This window comes from Microdochium trichocladiopsis (assembly GCF_020744255.1).
Source record: "Microdochium trichocladiopsis strain MPI-CAGE-CH-0230 chromosome Unknown B0I36scaffold_5, whole genome shotgun sequence".
Classification (NCBI taxonomy): domain Eukaryota; kingdom Fungi; phylum Ascomycota; class Sordariomycetes; order Xylariales; family Microdochiaceae; genus Microdochium; species Microdochium trichocladiopsis.
In genome coordinates, this window is record NW_025763548.1 from 1,324,186 (window position 1) to 1,342,113 (window position 17,928).

General features: G+C 55.0%; 8 protein-coding genes across 8 annotated transcripts; 5 read left to right on the forward strand and 3 right to left on the reverse strand.

Annotated features, from left to right (window-relative positions):
- The first annotated feature begins 247 nt into the window (after positions 1–247).
- On the forward strand, positions 248–1,995 carry B0I36DRAFT_322892 (transcription initiation factor IIF, beta subunit-domain-containing protein). Its single transcript, XM_046153900.1, has 3 exons — positions 248–1,158; positions 1,223–1,428; positions 1,485–1,995. Exons 1-3 carry the CDS (start codon positions 570–572, stop codon positions 1,827–1,829), a joined length of 1,140 nt encoding a protein of 379 aa, XP_046012639.1. The 5' UTR covers positions 248–569; the 3' UTR covers positions 1,830–1,995.
- A 210-nt stretch (positions 1,996–2,205) lies between these two features.
- Positions 2,206–3,537, forward strand: B0I36DRAFT_116937 (HAD-like domain-containing protein). Its single transcript, XM_046147973.1, has one exon. The coding sequence runs from the start codon at positions 2,443–2,445 to the stop codon at positions 3,289–3,291; it is 849 nt and encodes a 282-aa protein (XP_046012640.1). The 5' UTR covers positions 2,206–2,442; the 3' UTR covers positions 3,292–3,537.
- Positions 3,538–4,352: 815 nt separating this feature from the next.
- Positions 4,353–5,459, forward strand: B0I36DRAFT_362750 (PLC-like phosphodiesterase; the record flags this gene model as incomplete). The annotated part of the gene is made up of 3 exons (XM_046158708.1): positions 4,353–4,887; positions 4,986–5,284; positions 5,400–5,459. 3 exons carry the CDS (start codon positions 4,353–4,355, stop codon positions 5,457–5,459), a joined length of 894 nt encoding a protein of 297 aa, XP_046012641.1.
- A 1,520-nt stretch (positions 5,460–6,979) lies between these two features.
- On the forward strand, positions 6,980–7,589 carry B0I36DRAFT_116962 (uncharacterized protein). Its single transcript, XM_046147974.1, has one exon. The coding sequence runs from the start codon at positions 7,216–7,218 to the stop codon at positions 7,528–7,530; it is 315 nt and encodes a 104-aa protein (XP_046012642.1). The 5' UTR covers positions 6,980–7,215; the 3' UTR covers positions 7,531–7,589.
- A 1,966-nt stretch (positions 7,590–9,555) lies between these two features.
- Positions 9,556–10,993, reverse strand: B0I36DRAFT_349122 (Cys/Met metabolism PLP-dependent enzyme-domain-containing protein; the record flags this gene model as incomplete). Its single annotated transcript, XM_046156761.1, has 2 exons — positions 9,556–9,675; positions 9,731–10,993. The coding sequence occupies 2 exons, from the start codon at positions 10,991–10,993 to the stop codon at positions 9,556–9,558; spliced, it is 1,383 nt and encodes a 460-aa protein (XP_046012643.1).
- Positions 10,994–11,767: 774 nt separating this feature from the next.
- On the reverse strand, positions 11,768–13,847 carry B0I36DRAFT_383865 (chromosome segregation protein Csm1/Pcs1-domain-containing protein). The gene is made up of 3 exons (XM_046160976.1): positions 12,697–13,847; positions 12,220–12,636; positions 11,768–12,165 (listed from the first exon to the last, which is right to left on the reverse strand). The coding sequence occupies exons 1-3, from the start codon at positions 13,580–13,582 to the stop codon at positions 11,951–11,953; spliced, it is 1,518 nt and encodes a 505-aa protein (XP_046012644.1). The 5' UTR covers positions 13,583–13,847; the 3' UTR covers positions 11,768–11,950.
- Positions 13,848–14,395: 548 nt separating this feature from the next.
- B0I36DRAFT_362753 (P-loop containing nucleoside triphosphate hydrolase protein) lies at positions 14,396–15,865 on the forward strand (the record flags this gene model as incomplete). The annotated part of the gene is made up of 4 exons (XM_046158709.1): positions 14,396–14,458; positions 14,522–14,798; positions 14,854–15,226; positions 15,292–15,865. 4 exons carry the CDS (start codon positions 14,396–14,398, stop codon positions 15,863–15,865), a joined length of 1,287 nt encoding a protein of 428 aa, XP_046012645.1.
- Positions 15,866–16,018: 153 nt separating this feature from the next.
- On the reverse strand, positions 16,019–17,783 carry B0I36DRAFT_116991 (uncharacterized protein). The gene is made up of 3 exons (XM_046147975.1): positions 17,220–17,783; positions 16,478–17,143; positions 16,019–16,279 (listed from the first exon to the last, which is right to left on the reverse strand). Exons 1-3 carry the CDS (start codon positions 17,707–17,709, stop codon positions 16,173–16,175), a joined length of 1,263 nt encoding a protein of 420 aa, XP_046012646.1. The 5' UTR covers positions 17,710–17,783; the 3' UTR covers positions 16,019–16,172.
- Between the last annotated feature and the right edge of the window lie 145 nt (positions 17,784–17,928).

The following is a 17,928-nucleotide window of genomic DNA, read 5'->3' on the forward strand; positions in this document are numbered from 1 at the left end:
TTGGGAAGTCCGCCACTGACGAAGACAGGATGCAATGAATTTACGATGCGTGTGGATGAGTCAGCCGAGCTCAAGACATAAACACAGTTTGAGCACTGTGTGTAGTGTACGGGATTAGATTGCCGGCAAGGAGAAAGCCCGCTCGGCTTGCTGCTGCCCGTTTCACTAAGTCACCAATGTTTTGTCGTCTGATAGCTTCTGTTTGTCTCTGGCAATGAATAATTTTCTGAAATGATAATCCGTCGGCTGTTCGAATCGGTAACGCTGTTTGGAAGCTATTCAGCAAGCATCACTGAGTCAGGCTGACCAAGACGTACAGACAGTATTGCACACTGTACGCGCCGCTCCTCGTGGAAGCTTCCTGGCTCGAACGTCACACGGGCATCTGTGCATCGCTAACTGCCTGCCTGCGCTTCACCCCGACATCATTTGTGACCTTGAGCGCAGCACCCGACACCCAACGACGACAAATCCTACACGTGCGATCAGTATTAGCCCGCATCACTACGCTATAGCCTGGATCCGCATTATATCACACGAGCCGTGCACAGGCGGCTTTCGAAGCCATCATGGCGAGCGCGCCAAAGGTCAAGGCCGAGCCTACCATCAAGCCTGACCCCGAGGACGCCTCAGCCTCGCCAGCCGGCTTGTCCGATGATGACATCTACGAGGATGCCGGCGATCTCGAGTTCTACAACATTGAGGAGAACCCAATGGCCGGCAATGTGTATCTGACCCACGTGCCGAAATACCTGTACGATGCCTGGGCGCACCTCGACGACGACGCCGACATCCAGATCGGCACAATACGGCAGTGGAACGAGACGCTGCCAAACGGCCAGGTCAAACAGAGGATTGCGCTCCTTCTAGACCACAAAAACCCCGAGCACCAGATGATTCCCAAGGAATACAACCTGGAAGTGAAGGACATGCAGCTTAGAAACTCCTTCCTGTTCAGCGAGCAGGATCTTCCTGGCTTCAAGACAAGAGGCCAGGGCGCGAACAGTAATATCCCAGCTCACCTACGGCGGAGGGAAGAGAAGCCAAAAGAGAAGACACAGGACGAGAGCGGGGGCGGTAGCGGTGCTGGCGGCGGTGGCGGTGGTCGTGGCGGGCGCAAAGGGCGCTATCAGCCATACTACCGCAAAGCCATCCCAAGTGAGTGTCTTGCTCTACCATTTGGGGAGGCTGAGCTGTGATTGGTATGCTAACCGTCACCCAGAGAAAACTGTGCTCGCTGGGAGGTTCGCGCACGAGCTCAACTGCCAACCAGCGCAGAATGCGGAGACCAAGCACATACTCGCCATGAGGGCGAACGATGCGCTCAAACCCAGAGCTACTACCCAGCTTGCTGGTGGCCGCGGCGTCCCGAAGAACGCTATCCAGGCAGGCACGCACAAGCCCAAGGAGACGTTTGGAAGCTTTGTGGTAAGAACCTCTGGGCAACGCTCCCGTGCGGTCAGATGGCTAACAGATATTGTCAGCGACCTCTTCCCGATGCCAAGAAGGACAAGAAGAAGAAGCAGGAGGACCGAGCCTTGCGCATGTCGGAGCACGAGCTCCGCGACGCTATTTTCCGGGCATACAACGAGTTTGCTTATTGGTCTATGAAAGCCTTCAAGCAAAGACTCAACCAGCCAGAAGCGTGGTTGCGAGAGAATCTTGAGCAGCTGGCCGTGCTGCACAAAGCCGGGCCCTTTGCCAACCACTGGGAGCTTAAGCCAGAATACAAGCAAGGCCAGCAGAGTGTCGAAGGCGCTGCCCCGGACGTCGGGCCGGAGGAATCCGACTCGGAAGGCGATGAAGAAATGGAGGATGTGGCGATATAGGTCATCATCGTGTGACGCTTGCCAGTTGAAAGGCGGCCTCTGAATGATGGGGCATCTGTGCAAGCAGAACTACCCCCCAAAAATGTCTATTGCATTGGCATGACAGTAGTAGACACCACTAGAGTACAGAACACTCATACAAGAAATACAAGCAATGATACCCCAATTGGTTCCACCAGCTGCGAGGCGCCTTCCTGGCTCCTCACACTCTGCACTCCGCAGCGCTGCCATCGTCAACTCGACGTTGCTCGCGGCTACACGAGGCCGGCAGAGCGATGCCGGCGCCGGATGGTGGGTCCCTCGGCTGCTGGCGGCGCTTTACCCCGGCATGCATCAAGCCATGCCGTCACTCACTGCATTCCATGCCTTCCCGGCAGAGACGGCTTTTTTATCCTGCCCAAGCTTACAAGGCAGGACTCCTTCCAGCATAATTACAAGGTGTTGCGCGCAACAACGGTGCTCTGCGGTCAAACCACATGCTCGCCACCTTTGACTCGTCGCTTGGGTGCAAATCATAGTTTGCCCGACCTCGTATGCGCTTCTCGCTTCTCATTGCCCGGCAGACCCGCAGTACTCAGCAACAAACAAACAACCGGCCGCGGCGGACAACACAATGACGACGCCCGCAAGGAAGCATATCTTTCTCGACTTTGACGGCACAATCACCACGGCCGACACAATCGGCGCCCTGGCCCAGTTCGCGCTGGACACGCAGTCCGCACGCGGGAGCGACCTGTCAGCAGCATGGGAGCAGGTCGTCAAGGCCTACATGCAGGGCTTCAAGGCGTGCGTGGACAACCACCACACGCCCTCGCACCAGCGCACGACGGTCGGCCAGGAGGTCGAGTTCCTGCGGCAGATGAAGGACTCGGAGGTGGAGTCGCTCGAGCGGATCCGGGAGTGCGAGGTGTTCCGCGGGATCGGCGCCGACGACTTCCGCAACGCGGGCCGGCGGCTCGTCGAGCAAGGCACGATCCAGCTGAGGGAAGGGTTCCACGAGTACGTCAGCCGCCGGATCGCCGAGGGATGCAAAGTGTGGGTGCTCTCGGTGAACTGGTCGTCGGCGTTTATCGAGGGCGCTTGCCATCCAAGTGTGGTGTCTGTCATTGCGAACAACGTCGGCAGCGACGGGAGCATCGTCGGTCCTGAGCTATTCCTTAGTCCGCGGAGCGCAGATCACCGGACCCTGACCAACTCTGTGGACAAGCTTGATGCCATGCGGGCTGCGCTGCAGGGAGAAGGCTTTGGCCAGACGACAACGGTGTACATGGGCGACTCGATTACCGACATGGAGTGCTTGCTTGCTGCGGACCAGGCCGTTATCATGTCCGACAAGGCTGACTCCACGCTTCTCCAGACGCTCCGGAGGATTGGTACGGATGTCAAGCACATCGCCGAGGCTGACCCTGGTAGCATCGCGTGGGCTTCAAGTTTCGACGACATTGAGAAGCGCGTCTTGTAAGGGACGGCCCACTATGGCATCGCTTTGCCCCTGGCACACCAAATGCTGGCAGTCCAACAGACAAGAGTACAGCATCTACATAGACATCGAGTTTGTCGTAATCGCGTCACCACAATCACATGTTCGGCAGAGCGAGAGCTTCAACAGAATCAGCGCTTGTCGGGGGAGCACGTATCACCGACATGCTGACTGCTCTTCAAAAGAGCGGCAGTTTTCCTCTGTCAATTATGTCTTTCCAGCTCTGAACAAGCACTCGGCTTGTCTGTAGACATCAGTTTCACATGTCTTTAGCCGGCTGTTTGTGCTTTGAAATCGACTCAATCGAAACCAGCCGGATCAATGTTTCCTGACAAGCTGCGGTGTACATACTCACCGACGTTTCCAACTCAGCATATATCTTCTGCTAACAAAGCTCTCCTAGCCAAGGCCTTTCCGCACGTACTGCTTGCGGAAAACGCACCTTTTCCCTCATTCGCAGTGACCGTAATGCATTGTCACGTTGTATTTAGGAAAAAAACCACAGGAACTCGGCGAATTGTTTCAATCCACCTACCACAATGGGCCTCCAAGGCGTCGATCAAAGCAAACGACCAGCCTGTTTCAAGAGGTTTAGACTGCAACGGCATGAGTGGCTCAGGGGTCTTCGGGGCCCCTGTCTGGTGGCGGCCACCCACCCTTGCCCACGTGCCCAAATTGGCAGCATTCATATATACTGGACGCTGTATCCCTGTCCGCTTGGAGCATTAGCGACGACATCTGGGGGCCCTAGACAAGTGAAACGTTATGTTCATGCTGGCATACACCGGCGATTGCCGCAATAAATCTCGAGGGAAGCATGCCTTTAACGTGGCGTATTGCTTACCGAGGCCGAAGGACTTTTGGGCACGTTCTTGACCGGCAGCTCACGGGACATCCCTTCAAGTCACAACCTGTGCTTTGTTCCTTACAGAACCTACTCTTATATGTATATATATATATATATACGATTCGAAGCTTAGGCGCTTCTCAGCAGGCGTTGTCGTGTTCCTTTCCTAGTGCCGCTCAAACATTGAGATTTCAACATGTACCATCAGCCCCTTCTCGCTTTACTAGCCCTCGCCCTCAGCGGCGGCACCGCGTTCGGTCAGGAAGCGTGCAACGGCTCGCCTGCCCTGTGCAGCCGCCCATACGGCGACGTGACCTTCGTTGCGTCCCACAACGCGGCCTTTGTCGGCCGCGGGCCCGCGCACAACCAGTTCGAGTACCCGGAGGCCGGGCTCAGCCAGGGGGTCCGGTACTTCACGACGCAGACGCACATTGAGGACGGCGAGATCCGGCAGTGCCACTCGGACTGCTTCCTGCTCAACGCCGGCGCCTTCTCCGAGATCCTGGTCTCGCTCAAGTCCTGGATGGAGCGGAACCCGCGGGAGGTCGTGACTCTGCTGGTCACGAACGGCGATGATGATATCCGCGTCGAGGAGTTTGCCGAGGTGTTCGAGTCCACGGGGACCACGGGGATTGTGTTCACGCCGGGGAATGGACAGAAGCCCGGTATGGATGGCTGGCCGACGCTGGGGGAGATGATTAACTCTGGGAAGCGGCTGGTTGTTTTCATGGGTGAGTTTTGCTCCGTTTCCTTTATGTTTCTGCCCAGCTTTTAGGGATCAGACAGCCATTCGATCCGTCCATGTACTTACAATGTTCATGGGCAAAAGACTATAACGCGGACCCTGCCAAAGTCCCATACATCCTCCCACAGTATGACTACTACGTCGAGACGCCTTTCAGCCCGACGTCATCCAACTTCTTCAACTGCGACGTCGACCGGCCGAGCTCGGGCGCCTCGGCAGATAACCGGATGATCTTTGCTAACCACAATCTCAACCTCGAGCTGTTCGCCGGGCTGCTGGTGCCGGACCAGGACAGCGCCGCCGAGACCAATTCGGTGGCGAATATCCGCCAGCAGACGGAGATTTGTGTCGCGAGTTTCGGCCGAGCGCCGAATGTCGTCATGGTAAGTTTTCTCTTTTCTTTATTCTTCGCACTATTCTGGCATGGATAACATAGGTGGGTGAGGCAAAGGAAGTTCAGTTGAAAGTAGAGATTATTAATGCACCTTGGTGGCACAGCTCGACTTCGTTAGTGTGGGACAGGCCATCGAGGCCCAGAAGCAGCTCAACGGGCTGTAAGCTTCTTGAACTTCAGAACTTGTAGCTGAATTGATACACAGCTTCTATTGTGACCAATGTTTATATGCCGGTTCAATAAATCATAGCTGCGATCGAATACGGTCCCTGGAGAGCAACATTCAGACAGAGCTGTGGCACGAGATTGTTGAACCTTGATTAATGAAAACACAGGGCTCAATAACGCTATGCCTAGCCAAAGACACGAGGATGCACGGGGGCAATAAGACATGGGCTGTTTGCACATTGTCGGTATATGTACCAATTGTTAATCCTACTGGAATGTGTTGGTATCTCTGGCACAAGACAAGGTCGACTGTAGCAGAGGGAGAGTATCTACGCCCTTTTCGCCTGTTAGAGATCCTATGAATGGCAGAGGTACAGCTGCTGTGGCGGAGACGGAGATCCTCAGAGCGGCTATAATGTCAACGCGAGGATTCGTCGCCTCAATCATACCCAACCATCGACCTCTAATGCCTAAGTGATCTTCAGCAGGGGACACACGTTGCTTATTTTGCTCGGGACGTTTGAGGATCACACTTAACAAAATGGGTCAAAACTGGCCCCTCTCGGTGCCTCGGTACTCGGCTTCGAACGACCTACGTGATTGACGATAGTACTGAGGTGTGTCTCATTCCAGATAAAAATCACCTTACATCGTCCATACTCGCTCGCATACATACACAGGCACGACACATGGATCCACGGAAGTTTCTCATTGCGGCGGCGCGCGTGCTGCACTGTGTATCTTGCCTCAAAGCAGCGACGTCATTGAACCCTGAATTCCGCCCAGCTGTTTGTGTGCCCTGGCCTGCCATCTCGTCCTCCCACGTGACGATACCCATTGGCGACATGTCGCATTTGTCAGAAGTAGGGACTCTGCGACCCAGCCATGCCGGGCGGCACGCATGCCTGCATGAAAAAAAAAAGGGCTTATACGTAGCACCGGATATCTTCTAGTCCTTTGCTGTTGCCGCAGCCCAGACAGGCCCGTGACTCGGACATGGAAAACAGCAGGGGCCTAATACTGGTAGTCTGTTGTGATGTATCATTCTTTTTGCCATGCAGGAATGTCACGGACAGACTCCTGGCAGCTTCTGGCAGCAGCATATCACAAGCACAACGTCATTCGCAAATGCCGCAGAATGTGGAATACGCATCTTCTCGTGTCATACCTCGATTAGGACACCTCGCATTATCCATTTGGGATACCAGTGCCGTGTCTAAGCGTTATCCAGACTGGGTCACCAGAAACAACAATGTCCCCTGCCCATCTCGTGGCTGCTGATGATCGCAAAGGTAATCTTCAAATCACCCTGTGACGGATAAAGTGCCTTCCTCCAGCGGCTGCCTACAGAGAGTTTGACAGTCATGTGCCGAATGCGTAAGTGCTCTGAACAGGAGAACATCTTAGATGGGGCCTGGGTCTTGAATCCAGGCGTATCAGGGAATATGCTGATTCCGGTTCGGCAGTGATGCCCGCTAGAGGTCGAGGTCTCTCTTTGCGGCCCAGTCATGCCTGTGCAATGAAGTTGTGTCGAACGTATTGCGTCACGGGCCTTGCTACTCACGATGTCGTGATGGCGGCGGGGATACGGCCCGTGCTGCCAGATGTGTAGTCAGATAAGAACTTCTCAGCCACGGAGGGAAGCTGGATTGGGAGCACATTGATAGATAGCGCCGTGACATCTCAGTAGCACAAGGCCCTTCCAGCTTAAGCTAAAGCCATGGTTTATAAGCCAATGATGTGAGCTGCCGCATGACCTCGTCACCTTCCCTGATGCTAAAACTGAGTCTGGAAGAAGAGCATGCCGGCCAGAACCCAGCTGTTGGTACACGTGCTCAGCCTGCTCAAGGGGAAGTCTTCACCGCCACATGTAGTGGGAGCGTGAAGGCAATCACAAGGCAACCAATTCTTTGTCCACAAATGGGCTTGCGGCCGGGACAGCAGGTTGAAACGGAGCACGACATGCAGGTCAGAGCAGTTTCTCCTAGGGGAGTCGACCCGGTGGGTGGCACAAGCTCACTTCCCCTTCTCGCTGCATTGGCGATAACCCAGCGTCTGCAGGGTTGATGGGGCGCTCCTTGGGTCAAGTGCGATACAGGGACCCAAACATCATGCACGTTGCTGCATAAGCTTTGGCGGAAGACAGTCTGTGGTTCAAGCTGAAGATTGACCAATATTGAAAATGGCCAGAAGCCAAAACGAGCTCGTGATCATCGAGCAAATGCCGTATTGCCAGCGAAGTCTTCTTGTATCCTAGGCAAAGTCAACAAGACCCATACCTCGTTTTGGGAGCCTCAAGGTTGACATGGTTTCTTTGGGATGGACATGCTGGTCTACCCCCAGTGGTGTGTCCACTTTCGACACGCGTAGAACGCCAGAAACGCTCAGGATGCGAGCAGATGTCTCTTAAACATTCCAGCCCCCTCTCACTACCGCAACCCAGGCCGCAGTATCGGTGCTGACAGATGCGTGATGACGGATGTGCGGAAGCTAGGATGCAGGCAGCCGGGCTCGCCAATTTCTCTCGACTTGTCAACGCTCCGGGGGGCTAAGAAACCGGATAATGCAGCAAGCCTTGATGGCTGCCAGCAAGCATTTGGCAGGTTCGGCTCAAACCCAAGCGCGCCATCGCGGGCAGTGTGTTCAGCTTGCCTGCGGTTCAAACAGCGGACGAGACCCTGTAACCGGCGTCGGTCTCCCTGCCGGACTCTGTCAAGCAGCCATGGGAACCTGCAGGCAGGTCGTCTGACGGACGAAGCCTGGTTGTAGGTGGTGTGAGCACGTTTCCTGCAACCAGGGATTTTGCAAAGCATAGTATGTATGCACCCATCTCAAGGTGAGTCTTTCCTCCTCGCTTTTACTGTGGACCGGCTATTGTGGTCTTCTGTCGGATCTCGCACTACCGCTCGGTTCCCGAGGTCTCGAAACCCTTCAGATCATTGGTTACAGCAACTCCGTCATGATCCTTGATGAGATGCCCCATGATGCCCCTAAACCGTAGAAGAGTCTTTAGACAACACGCTCGCTGTAAGTCGGCACAGTCGTGTCTTGGTGACCAGCATTTCGAGTCGCCGCTTCTCTCGTAATGAGTAATAAGCATAGGCGCTGGTCTTGTCTTGAAATGGCCGTCGCACCAGAGTGGCCTCTGTAAGTCCCCGTGGGTTTGTTGCTGAGGAAGTCAGACACATAGACTTCTTGGTCTTTGCCCTCTTGGACCTTCGCTATTAATATGGCCGATGATTCGGGGTTCTGGCTAGCCGGCTGATGCGCGGTTGTTCCGCGCCGTGGCCCTACCTCCAGTTAGGTCACGATGCTTCGGCTGTATGACGGCGTCGTCAGGGTGTGCCTAATAGACCTTGAGCTGTCAGCTGCTGCGTGTGTATAAATGCATCGTGGGCCGCTCGTCTATTATGGCCTTTTACGCCACGATAATCAACAGCCGTTTCGTCCGGACAAGAAGCAGTACCATTAACAACTCCATTGCTTCCCTCCATCCTCGAGTCTCGGCGCTCGCCATTTTATTGAGGTTCCGTGTCCTTGACTTCTCCCATATGGACGATCAAACCAAACAAGCTGTCATGAGGTGTGCCAGCAACGCACCACAACAAATGCCATGGCAGCGCTGATGTTGAGAAATGTAGTGGTACCATAGATCGAAAAGTTTCGCCAGAGAGAGTCCCAAACTCACCACCACCCTCCTCGCAGCCATCTGTCATGTTAAGTCGTTGGACACAGCAAACCGATCGAGCCGTCATTCCGATCAACGAGACACTTCACCAGAAGCAGCATCAAGTAAGAAGTCCTCATTGGCCATATGTGACCAGAGTTGACAACGTAGACCGATGGCACCACCCCGGACAATACGAAATGAATCAGGCACTTGTGGTAGGCTATCGAGAGGATACTCACACAGCAGACCGCCCGCCCGCTGTTCAGCAGTCGTTGTAGTGCATGGCAAAACCCCACGGGCGGTGCGGCATCGTACTCGCGCACGACATCGATTCTTTTTGAGCTCTTATATACAGTTTTTGCTTTTCGTGGGTATCATTACATGGTGTAGTTTTGTATCTTGCATTATCTCCCATTTGCGACTTATGATTGCGTCGTTGTCGCGGAGCTTCCCATGGTGAGAGGGGTGTTGCCAAGCTCCTGAGCGGTTCCTGTGGCATGGAAACCATCAAGGGTTATGGTAACAGCACCGGCTTGAACGAGCTATTTAGACAGTCAGTGTTGGGTTCTTCGCTGTGTTGCCGATGCTTTGACTTACCGAGCGGGATAGATCTTCAATCAAGTCGTTTACGTCTTCAATGCCAATGCAAAGTCTGATGATATCTTCGGGCAGCTGCCGCTCTGCTCTCGTCTTGGCGTCAATGCTAGCATGGCTCATCCTGCAGGGCATGCTGATCAAGCTGTTGACACAGCCAAAGCTCACAGAGATACCGTAGAGCTTGGCAGCCTCCACAATCCTCTCAGAAAGTTTAATATCACCAGTCTCAAAGGACAGGACAGCACCGGCACCACGTGCCATGGACCAGTGCAGGTCATATTGAGGATGAGACTTCAGGCCGGGGTATCGCACGCGGAACCCGTGATTCTCGAGGAACTCGGCGATCTGCTGGGCATTCGCTTGCTGCTTTTCCATGCGGATAGCCAGCGTCTTGACACCACGCATGAGCAAGAATGAGTCGTTTGGTGACAAGCCGCAGCCGGTGGAGTTGATTGTGAAATACATCTTGTCACCAAGTGCAGGATCGTTGCAGGCGATGATACCAGCCATGATATCGTGGTGACCAGAGAGGTACTTTGTGCCAGACTCGTAGACAATATCGGCGCCAAGCTCCAAGGGGTTGCAGAGCATTGGAGAGAGCATAGTGTTGTCCACAATGACGAGGGCGGAAGGGTTGGCTTCGTGGACAGCCTTGGCAATGCCTGGCATGTCGACAATTTTGATGAGAGGGTTGGTTGGGGTTTCGAGGAGCACCATGGCGGTCTTGCTCGAGATGACGTCGAGGACCTTGTTCACCTCTGTGGTGTCGACGTGGTGCACCACTATACCCTGGTTGGACGACAGGTATGTGAGGAGACGGTTGGTGCCGCCATAGAGATCATCGCCGGTAATGACCTCATCCCCAGGGCGCAGCAATCTGGTGATGACATCTAGAGCACCCATGCCGGAGCCGACGGCGAGAGCGCGGTTGGCGTTCATGATCTTGGCCATGTGCCGCTCGAGGTGTGTGCGGGTGGGGTTGCCCGACCGTGTGTAGTCGTACTCGTTGCCGCCCTGAGAGGACGTCTGCTTGAATGTAGCCGACTGATAGATAGGGATGCTGGAAGCGCCATACTGGTCCTTTGAGTCGGTGTAGACGAGCTCAGTGGCCAGGGCATAGCGGCGGCGGCCATTGGCCGGGCTTGACGGTGCGGGAGAGGGAGGAAGGTTATGTCCGTCGAGGTCAATGTTGGCAATGGCTTTGTTGACAGCTTTAGAAGCGTCGTCGCTGGTCGACGCACCGTTGTTGGGCGGCGAGGACATTTTGCTGGGTATTCTCTGTGGATGTTGTGTTATGGCGTTGTAAGGAGAGGCGTCTGTGACTCTTGCCCCGATGAAAAATTGGGGCAGATGTGAGGGGCAGTTGAGAGGGTGCGCCCGCCAAGGGTGCGGTATTGATGTATTGATCGAGAGACGCGTGAGGCTGAATGGGTTGGAATTGGTGATGTGAGAACAAGTTCACGGTCGAGATCGAGAATCGGAAAGAGTTATTGTTTCTTGTTGTTGGAGGGGGGGGATGTCTGGAGTTGCCAGGGCCGCGATGATGTGCTGCGAGCTCGGTCAAGTACAATCGGTTGGCCAGGGTGCGTGACCGGTCACGGAGGGGAGGAAAACCTGGGGTATCGCATCATTTCTTAGCCGTGGCTGGCACAGGTACAACTTCGGGCACAAAATTGCACCCGGTTTCTGCTTATCTCAAAGTATCTCTCAGGACGGTCCACAGTGACTCCACCGCTCGCGCCGACGGCGAGCCCCCTGGAAGTCCCGACATCCGGCACTAAATTGATAGCTGAGACACGCATAAGATTGGCGCAGCTGATCATCCAGATGGCGGTACGTTGCGCCATCAAAAGAGCACAGCACGATGACGTGCTTCTGCAGGCCAAGAGCGTTAACCGTTGCAGGGCTCACCTTTCGTGTGTCACCAGCAGCGGCAGATGCAATACTACGGCAACATATCCCTGCCTGCCCCTGGGGGGCGTGTCGTACTTCCACTGTCACCATGCACAGGTCATATCATGAGCAAGCGGCTGCATGCCCTAGAAAATCAACCGGTCTACGGACCAGTATCATGTTGGCAACATGCTCGGTGTCGTGTTGACCAAAGCTTTGCATTGAGAAACACTAGTATTTTTCTTGCAAGTGACGGATCCATACAAGCAAAGGGTATATCTTGTCCCAACCTAACGCCTGCAAAACATTAAAACCCTGGCGGCCAGATCAGTCAAGTCGCTCGGTCAGAGCCTTCATAACACGCGAGTAAAATCTTGCTGCTTGTGGTCGTGGAAATGTGATATCCTCGCTCAAGTAATCCGGCAGCAGTTCCTTGAGGTCCTGGTCGCGATCGTCGTCCAGCTGTGGCATATACACAAATTGTGTTTCGTCGTAGTTATCGTTAGCCCCGTCGACTCCTGTCGCAAGCTTGAAATGCAAGGCTACGCCTTTGTTAGCATGATCGTCTCCTTCAGTAGTTGACACGAAGCACTTACTCCCGTTCCTGCCAGTCTGGATACAGTCGTAGACATCCTCATCTTCCTCACGCTTGACCCCGCGAATGATCAAGCCGGTCAAATCGCCGTACAGATCCTCTTTCATCTGCGCAGCTTGCACCATGGCTTCCGCGTTCGCAATGACGCGCTTGTCAGCAGTGCTGCCCTTCATGGCGCTGCCAGGAATCTTGACTGCAGCGGTATCCGCTACTCGCGCCGCCGACAACTTGGTAGTCAACGTTTTTGCTTCCTTTCTCGAGTCTGCGAGGGAGCCTTGCAGGCTATCGACTTCAGCCTGCAGACGTTCTACGACACCAGCACGTTCGTCGAGCTGCTGCCTCAAAACCTGCGACTCCTTCACTACTTCTGCTTTTGCCGCAAGTTGTGCTTTGAGCGTAGCGATCAGCTCGTTCGCGCCTACAGTAGTGCATTGTGGTTAGTTTCTAATCAATCATCAAATATGCGACCAAAACCTACTTTTCGCCCTCTCCTCGCTTTGCTTCTTAAGCAGGTCGTAATTGCGCTCCGCTTCCTTGATGCCGAGTTCACGCAGTGTCATGTATTTCGCTTCCAACGCCTCGTATTTGAGGGTCAGGTCTCCCAGCCGCCGACGCATAATTGGGTCATTGCCTGCAGTCCGTGACTCCGGGCCCGGTGTTGACCTTTTGGTGGCGCTGGATGGTACTCTGGGCTTTGTACGCTGGACTGAAGCGGCTCGCACGCGAGGAATCGGGTCTGGTTGGACGACCTCCTCTTCCTCCTCCACATCTTCAATCGAGTATTCCATGTGGTCGAATTTCTCCTCCTCTTCCTCTATATCTGCAGGCGAATATTGGTTCTCCGGGATCTCGTCATCGGCAGGGGGCGTCGCAGCTCTTGCTCGAGCTGGCGGGCGACCTTTTCGCGCTCGAGGAGCGGCCGGCCTGGCCTGAACCTCTTCATACTCTTCCTGCGCTTCCTCATCCCCATAATCGCCTTCCTCGTCGTCGTCATGGGCGACGTTTTGTGCCAGCTTCTGGGTCTTCGTCGGGCGGGTCGTTCGTCCTTTGGCGACTTTCGCCTTGTGGTCGAGTTCGGCGGTGGCAGCACGTTTCTTCCCACGCGCGCCATCTTCGAGCGCAGTCGCATTGTGTGGTTTGTCGTGAAGTGGCTTGCGCGCACCTCCTGTTGCGACACTTGCTGACCGTGGTGCAGCGCCAACAGTTTTGCCGCCGCGACCAGTTCCCGCAGGGCGGCCCCTCTTCGCCGGCGCCATGCCTGACGATGCGCCGCCTCGTCTCTGTGCCGCGCCTGCCCCTAATACGTCGCCCTCGTCGTCCGAGTCGACCAGCCCCATCAACGCGCCCGCGTGAACGCGAGGCATCTGTCGTCAAGCCCTTCAAAAGTCGGCCAGCCCGACCAAGCTGTGGTTGCACGCAGAATGTGGATGTATTTGGTAATGCAGTGGTTCTTTCAGGACCGAGTATGGTTGATGTGTTTAGCGATAGGCAAATAGTCGAGATTGTTATGCCCGCGGGTCGGTTTGAGGGTTTGCGATTGAAGGATCTTCGGTAGGAGGTCGAATGTGGGTGAGGATTGGCGAGCCTGGAAAGTAAACAAAACACGATCCCGCACTGGGACAGCAGAGCGACAAGGACCCACACTTTGCACCTCGCATCTCAGTTCGGCGGGCGCAACCCCAGGTTACTTGTGAGGCAAAGCTGCAGCATTGCGGTCAAGCTGGCATCACTTCCTTCTTCATTTTCTCTCTAATTGATCATGCTGCCCGAGAGATGCTTTTCATTCAAGACTTTTATGAAGAATCCCAGCGCAGTCTGTTATAGCTCAACTGGTTGATCTCGGCTGGTGTCGTGGAAGGGAGGACTTAGGCAAGAGCACATGTGGGTGGGGAGCCGCCCCCTGCATGGAGCCTGTCTGGAGCCTGCCAATAGCAGGAACCCACGCGTGCCGGACTTTGGTACACCCAAGTCTGGTGGCGTCCTTGTCTTGCCCATCCGTCCTCGGCACAACCGCTGATGCTATCTGCGAGTTTGCCATCGTCCCTGTGGATTCGGGATCCCCAACCTTCTGGCCGATCGAAAACGCCCGCTCCTTATTCTTCACTCCTGACCTTTCTCCCCCTTGAGGAGTGTCTCAACGACAGATGAGTAGCAGCTGGTCTCTACGAGCGCTCATCATGGCCGACCGGAAGCGCCCGAGCGCTCAGAACATATGGGATTTTGTCATGCTGGGCTGCACCGTAAGTTCGCTTCGCTTGTGTGGCGATGGGCACGTGCTGACCGAACACATTTTTCTCCAACAGATCGGTGCATTCTTCTACCTGGGCAAGACCTTCCTCTCGAACCTTCAGGGCACACTCGCCGATCCGGACAAGGAGAAGCATGAACAGGCACGCTTGAAGGCCAAGGCAAATCTGCAAAGGATACAAAAGCAAAGAGAGTTTGAGGCGGGCGAGCGGCACGATGGTGAGGGTCTCGACCAGCGAGGACCCAGGGTAGAGGACCTGGTGCTCAACGAGTATGAAAATCTGGTTGCGCTTGAGGTTGTCGCACCAGAAGACATTGCGGTCGGTTTCAACGGTAGGCATAATCGCTCGTTGACTGGTACGGAACGATACTGATCCGGCTCTTGCAGACATCGGAGGGCTCGAAGACATTATCGAAGAGATCAAGGAGTCCATCATCTACCCCCTCACGATGCCTCATCTCTATTCGCATGCCGCACCCTTACTCGCCGCACCATCTGGAGTCCTCCTGTACGGCCCCCCAGGCTGTGGCAAAACGATGCTGGCGAAGGCTGTCGCACATGAAAGCGGAGCTTCATTCATCAACCTGCACATCTCAACCCTGACGGAGAAATGGTATGGCGACTCCAATAAGCTGGTACGCGCTGTCTTTTCGCTCGCTCGCAAGCTTCAGCCGGCGATCATCTTCATCGACGAGATTGATGCTGTGCTTGGCACGAGACGAAGCGGCGAGCACGAGGCCAGTGGTATGGTCAAGGCTGAGTAGGTCCCTTCATAAGTTCTGCGAGCTCTATTTTTTTGTTCGCAATAGCTGACTGGCGCAACAGGTTCATGACCCTGTGGGATGGTCTCACCTCGTCAAACCAGCAGGGCTTGCCAGCCCGGATATGCGTTCTCGGAGCAACGAACCGCATTAATGACATCGACGAAGCCATCCTGCGCCGCATGCCCAAGAAATTCCCAGTTTCTCTACCCGACAAGAGCCAGCGGCTCCGCATCCTGCAGCTCATCCTCAAAGACACCAAGACCGACCCACACAACTTCAATATTGATTACGTAGCAAGAGTTACAGCCGGCATGTCTGGAAGCGACATCAAGGAGGCCTGCCGAGATGCCGCAATGGCGCCCGTGCGCGAGTATATCAGGGAGCACCGCGCCAGTGGTAGCGCAATGTCGAGCATTGATCCCAAGAAGGTGCGCGGCATGAAGACGGAAGACTTCTTTGGCCGTAAAGGTGGTGGTCAGATCTTGCTCGACAATCACTCCAAAGCCAGCGCCAAGGCGAGAGCGGCCGCTACTCCTTCGAGCACAGACGAGTACGAGGATGTCGAGGAGGTGGACGAGGAAACCACTGACACTGCGACGTCGGCTAGAGGCGCCACCGATTTCCAGCTAGACTAGAGCCCATTGTTGAGCGTGGACGATAATGATGCGAGATGCAGGAAATGTAGAAACGGTTCGTTGCAGGCGCCATTTCGTTGGGTAATAAGGCGTTTCTGGTGCTGGATTGGATAGCACAAACAAGCATGGGCATCTGTTCCGATTTCGCGAGCAATTCCTGTTGGCAGCCTCTCACTCCTAGCGCAATAATACCACTGTCGCGCACTAGAGCCTATACATGAACATGACGACGAAGAAGGCTTTGGATTGATCTGGTTCAAAGCAAGTACAATTTTTTTCCTCTCGAAGCTTCCAAGGCTTCTCTGAGTTAGAACGCCCAACCCTCGAAATCGTCAACGAACCTGAGCGCCGAGGCGAGGTAGTGCTCATGCACATCGCCCCATGTCTGGGCGGCTTCCTTCATTGCACGAACGGCTGTGTGTGGAGAAAGGTCAGCTTCCGCCGTTCTAATGCACAACCATGCGCAATTGTGCTTCTGGCGGTTCGAAGTAGTGATGAAGCTATTATACCATGCCACACGATGAATCCCATCGGCGTCTCATTTGTCACGCATGAGCACCATGGGAGGGTAACGCCTGGAACGACCACAGAGACATGGGGTAAGGAACTAACCTTTAACGAAATGTGCGTCCGTCGCATGAGGCCCATTGAGAGCCTTATCCACCACATAATTCCACGAGCGGCCTTTCACCAACTCGCCCGGCCGCACGTAGTCCGGATCGATCTTGGGACATAACAGCGATGCGTACACGGCGATGACGAGCAGCCACCACTGCCTGACGAGCGCAATGTGGAACTGCTGGGGTATCAAGGGCAAGAGGACGCGCGCGGCGTGGCTCGTGGTCAGGAGGTGCACGGTGAAGAAGTTGTATCCATGCGTGCCGGGGGCAATGGTAGCCACGAGGAGTGAGACGGCAGCTTCCTGGGAGAGCTGGAATTGCTGGGTCGGGTCGACGTTGCTGTTGTGGGAGGGGTCGATGTCCCATGCGTTCCAGTACTCGAGCACTAGATCCTCGTGCTTGTCAAAGAGCTGGTTGAGGTTGTCAAGACCGGGTTCTTTAAAGAGGCTCTTGAGCCTTGGGTCGGAGGACATCTTGTTGAGAAGCTCCAGCGGTGTGGAGGAGGTTTTGCCATCGGCCACTGGTTTCGTGTAAGACGGGTCGTCAAGGTACTTGTGCATGAAGTTATACTGGCATGCCGCAAGCCCAAGAGCTTCCATGGCCACTTCCTTGTTGTCTACCTCGTAAGCGTAGGCTAGGTGAATCAACGGGTGGCCGACTAAAAGATCATGGTCAGCTCTTTTATAAGTGACAATCACAACAATTGAAGCATCCACCACAGTCATTTTACATACGTCCCGCGACAAGGCAGTGCACCAGAGGCTCCTTGCCGTCAAACATGAAGCTCTCAACGACATTTTTCCAGTCGTACTGATGCCGCAGGGCAAGCATGTCCTCGAAGAAGTCAACATATGCTCTCTGATACTCCCTGCGGCCCAGGCAATCCCGCCAGTCCTCGAGGGATACCTCGCCAGGGCTCGGTTCCCATGCCTCAAGCTCCTTGGCCTCTTCGTCGTAGATGCGGTGGAGCTGCTCCGCGCTGGCGCCGAGGAGATAGGCCGAGCTGAGGATGTGCGGCATGTGGTTGTCAAACTGTAGGCTGTGGTAGAGGATGCTGTGGTTCACGTGATTGGCCCTGAGCAGGTGCTTCAGCGTCCGGGGCCGCTTGTCTGGAGCAGTCTCTACATTGTGGATTTCGACTGAGGGAAGGTCGATATGCCCGCTGCCTGCCGAGCTTGACACGCCTCGCCTGAGGAAGGAAAAATATGGGAGGATTGAATCCATAGCTGCCGGGTGCTGCTGAATCCTCACATTGTCGATGGCGGAGAAGATGGCAACCAGATGCTGGCTGTCGTCCGATACCCTTATGACGACAGCTCTGTTTGTTGGGCATTTGGTGGGGCCTATAGCGTGGAGAGGGCCCCGACCACAGGGGGTTATCCAGTGCGCCTTCGAGCTGACCTCGGGAGCTTGGAGGCTGCAACGTCTCTAGGTGGGGTGGGG

Excerpts from the sequence above, each read along its gene's own strand:
- B0I36DRAFT_322892 (XM_046153900.1), top strand. The coding sequence starts at position 570 with ATGGCGAGCGCGCCAAAGGTCAAGGCCGAGCCTACCATCAAGCCTGAC. Across the intron at positions 1,159-1,222 it reads CTACCGCAAAGCCATCCCAA|AGAAAACTGTGCTCGCTGGG; the intron begins GTGAGTGTCTTG and ends ACCGTCACCCAG. Across the intron at positions 1,429-1,484 it reads AGACGTTTGGAAGCTTTGTG|CGACCTCTTCCCGATGCCAA; the intron begins GTAAGAACCTCT and ends AGATATTGTCAG.
- B0I36DRAFT_116937 (XM_046147973.1), top strand. The coding sequence starts at position 2,443 with ATGACGACGCCCGCAAGGAAGCATATCTTTCTCGACTTTGACGGCACA.
- B0I36DRAFT_116962 (XM_046147974.1), top strand. The coding sequence starts at position 7,216 with ATGACCTCGTCACCTTCCCTGATGCTAAAACTGAGTCTGGAAGAAGAG.
- B0I36DRAFT_383865 (XM_046160976.1), bottom strand. The coding sequence starts at position 13,582 with ATGCCTCGCGTTCACGCGGGCGCGTTGATGGGGCTGGTCGACTCGGAC. Across the intron at positions 12,637-12,696 it reads AAGCGAGGAGAGGGCGAAAA|GCGCGAACGAGCTGATCGCT; the intron begins GTAGGTTTTGGT and ends GCACTACTGTAG. Across the intron at positions 12,166-12,219 it reads CCAGACTGGCAGGAACGGGA|CCTTGCATTTCAAGCTTGCG; the intron begins GTAAGTGCTTCG and ends ACAAAGGCGTAG.
- B0I36DRAFT_116991 (XM_046147975.1), bottom strand. The coding sequence starts at position 17,709 with ATGGATTCAATCCTCCCATATTTTTCCTTCCTCAGGCGAGGCGTGTCA. Across the intron at positions 17,144-17,219 it reads GCACTGCCTTGTCGCGGGAC|TCGGCCACCCGTTGATTCAC; the intron begins GTATGTAAAATG and ends ATGATCTTTTAG. Across the intron at positions 16,280-16,477 it reads GGACGCACATTTCGTTAAAG|CCGTTCGTGCAATGAAGGAA; the intron begins GTTAGTTCCTTA and ends CTCCACACACAG.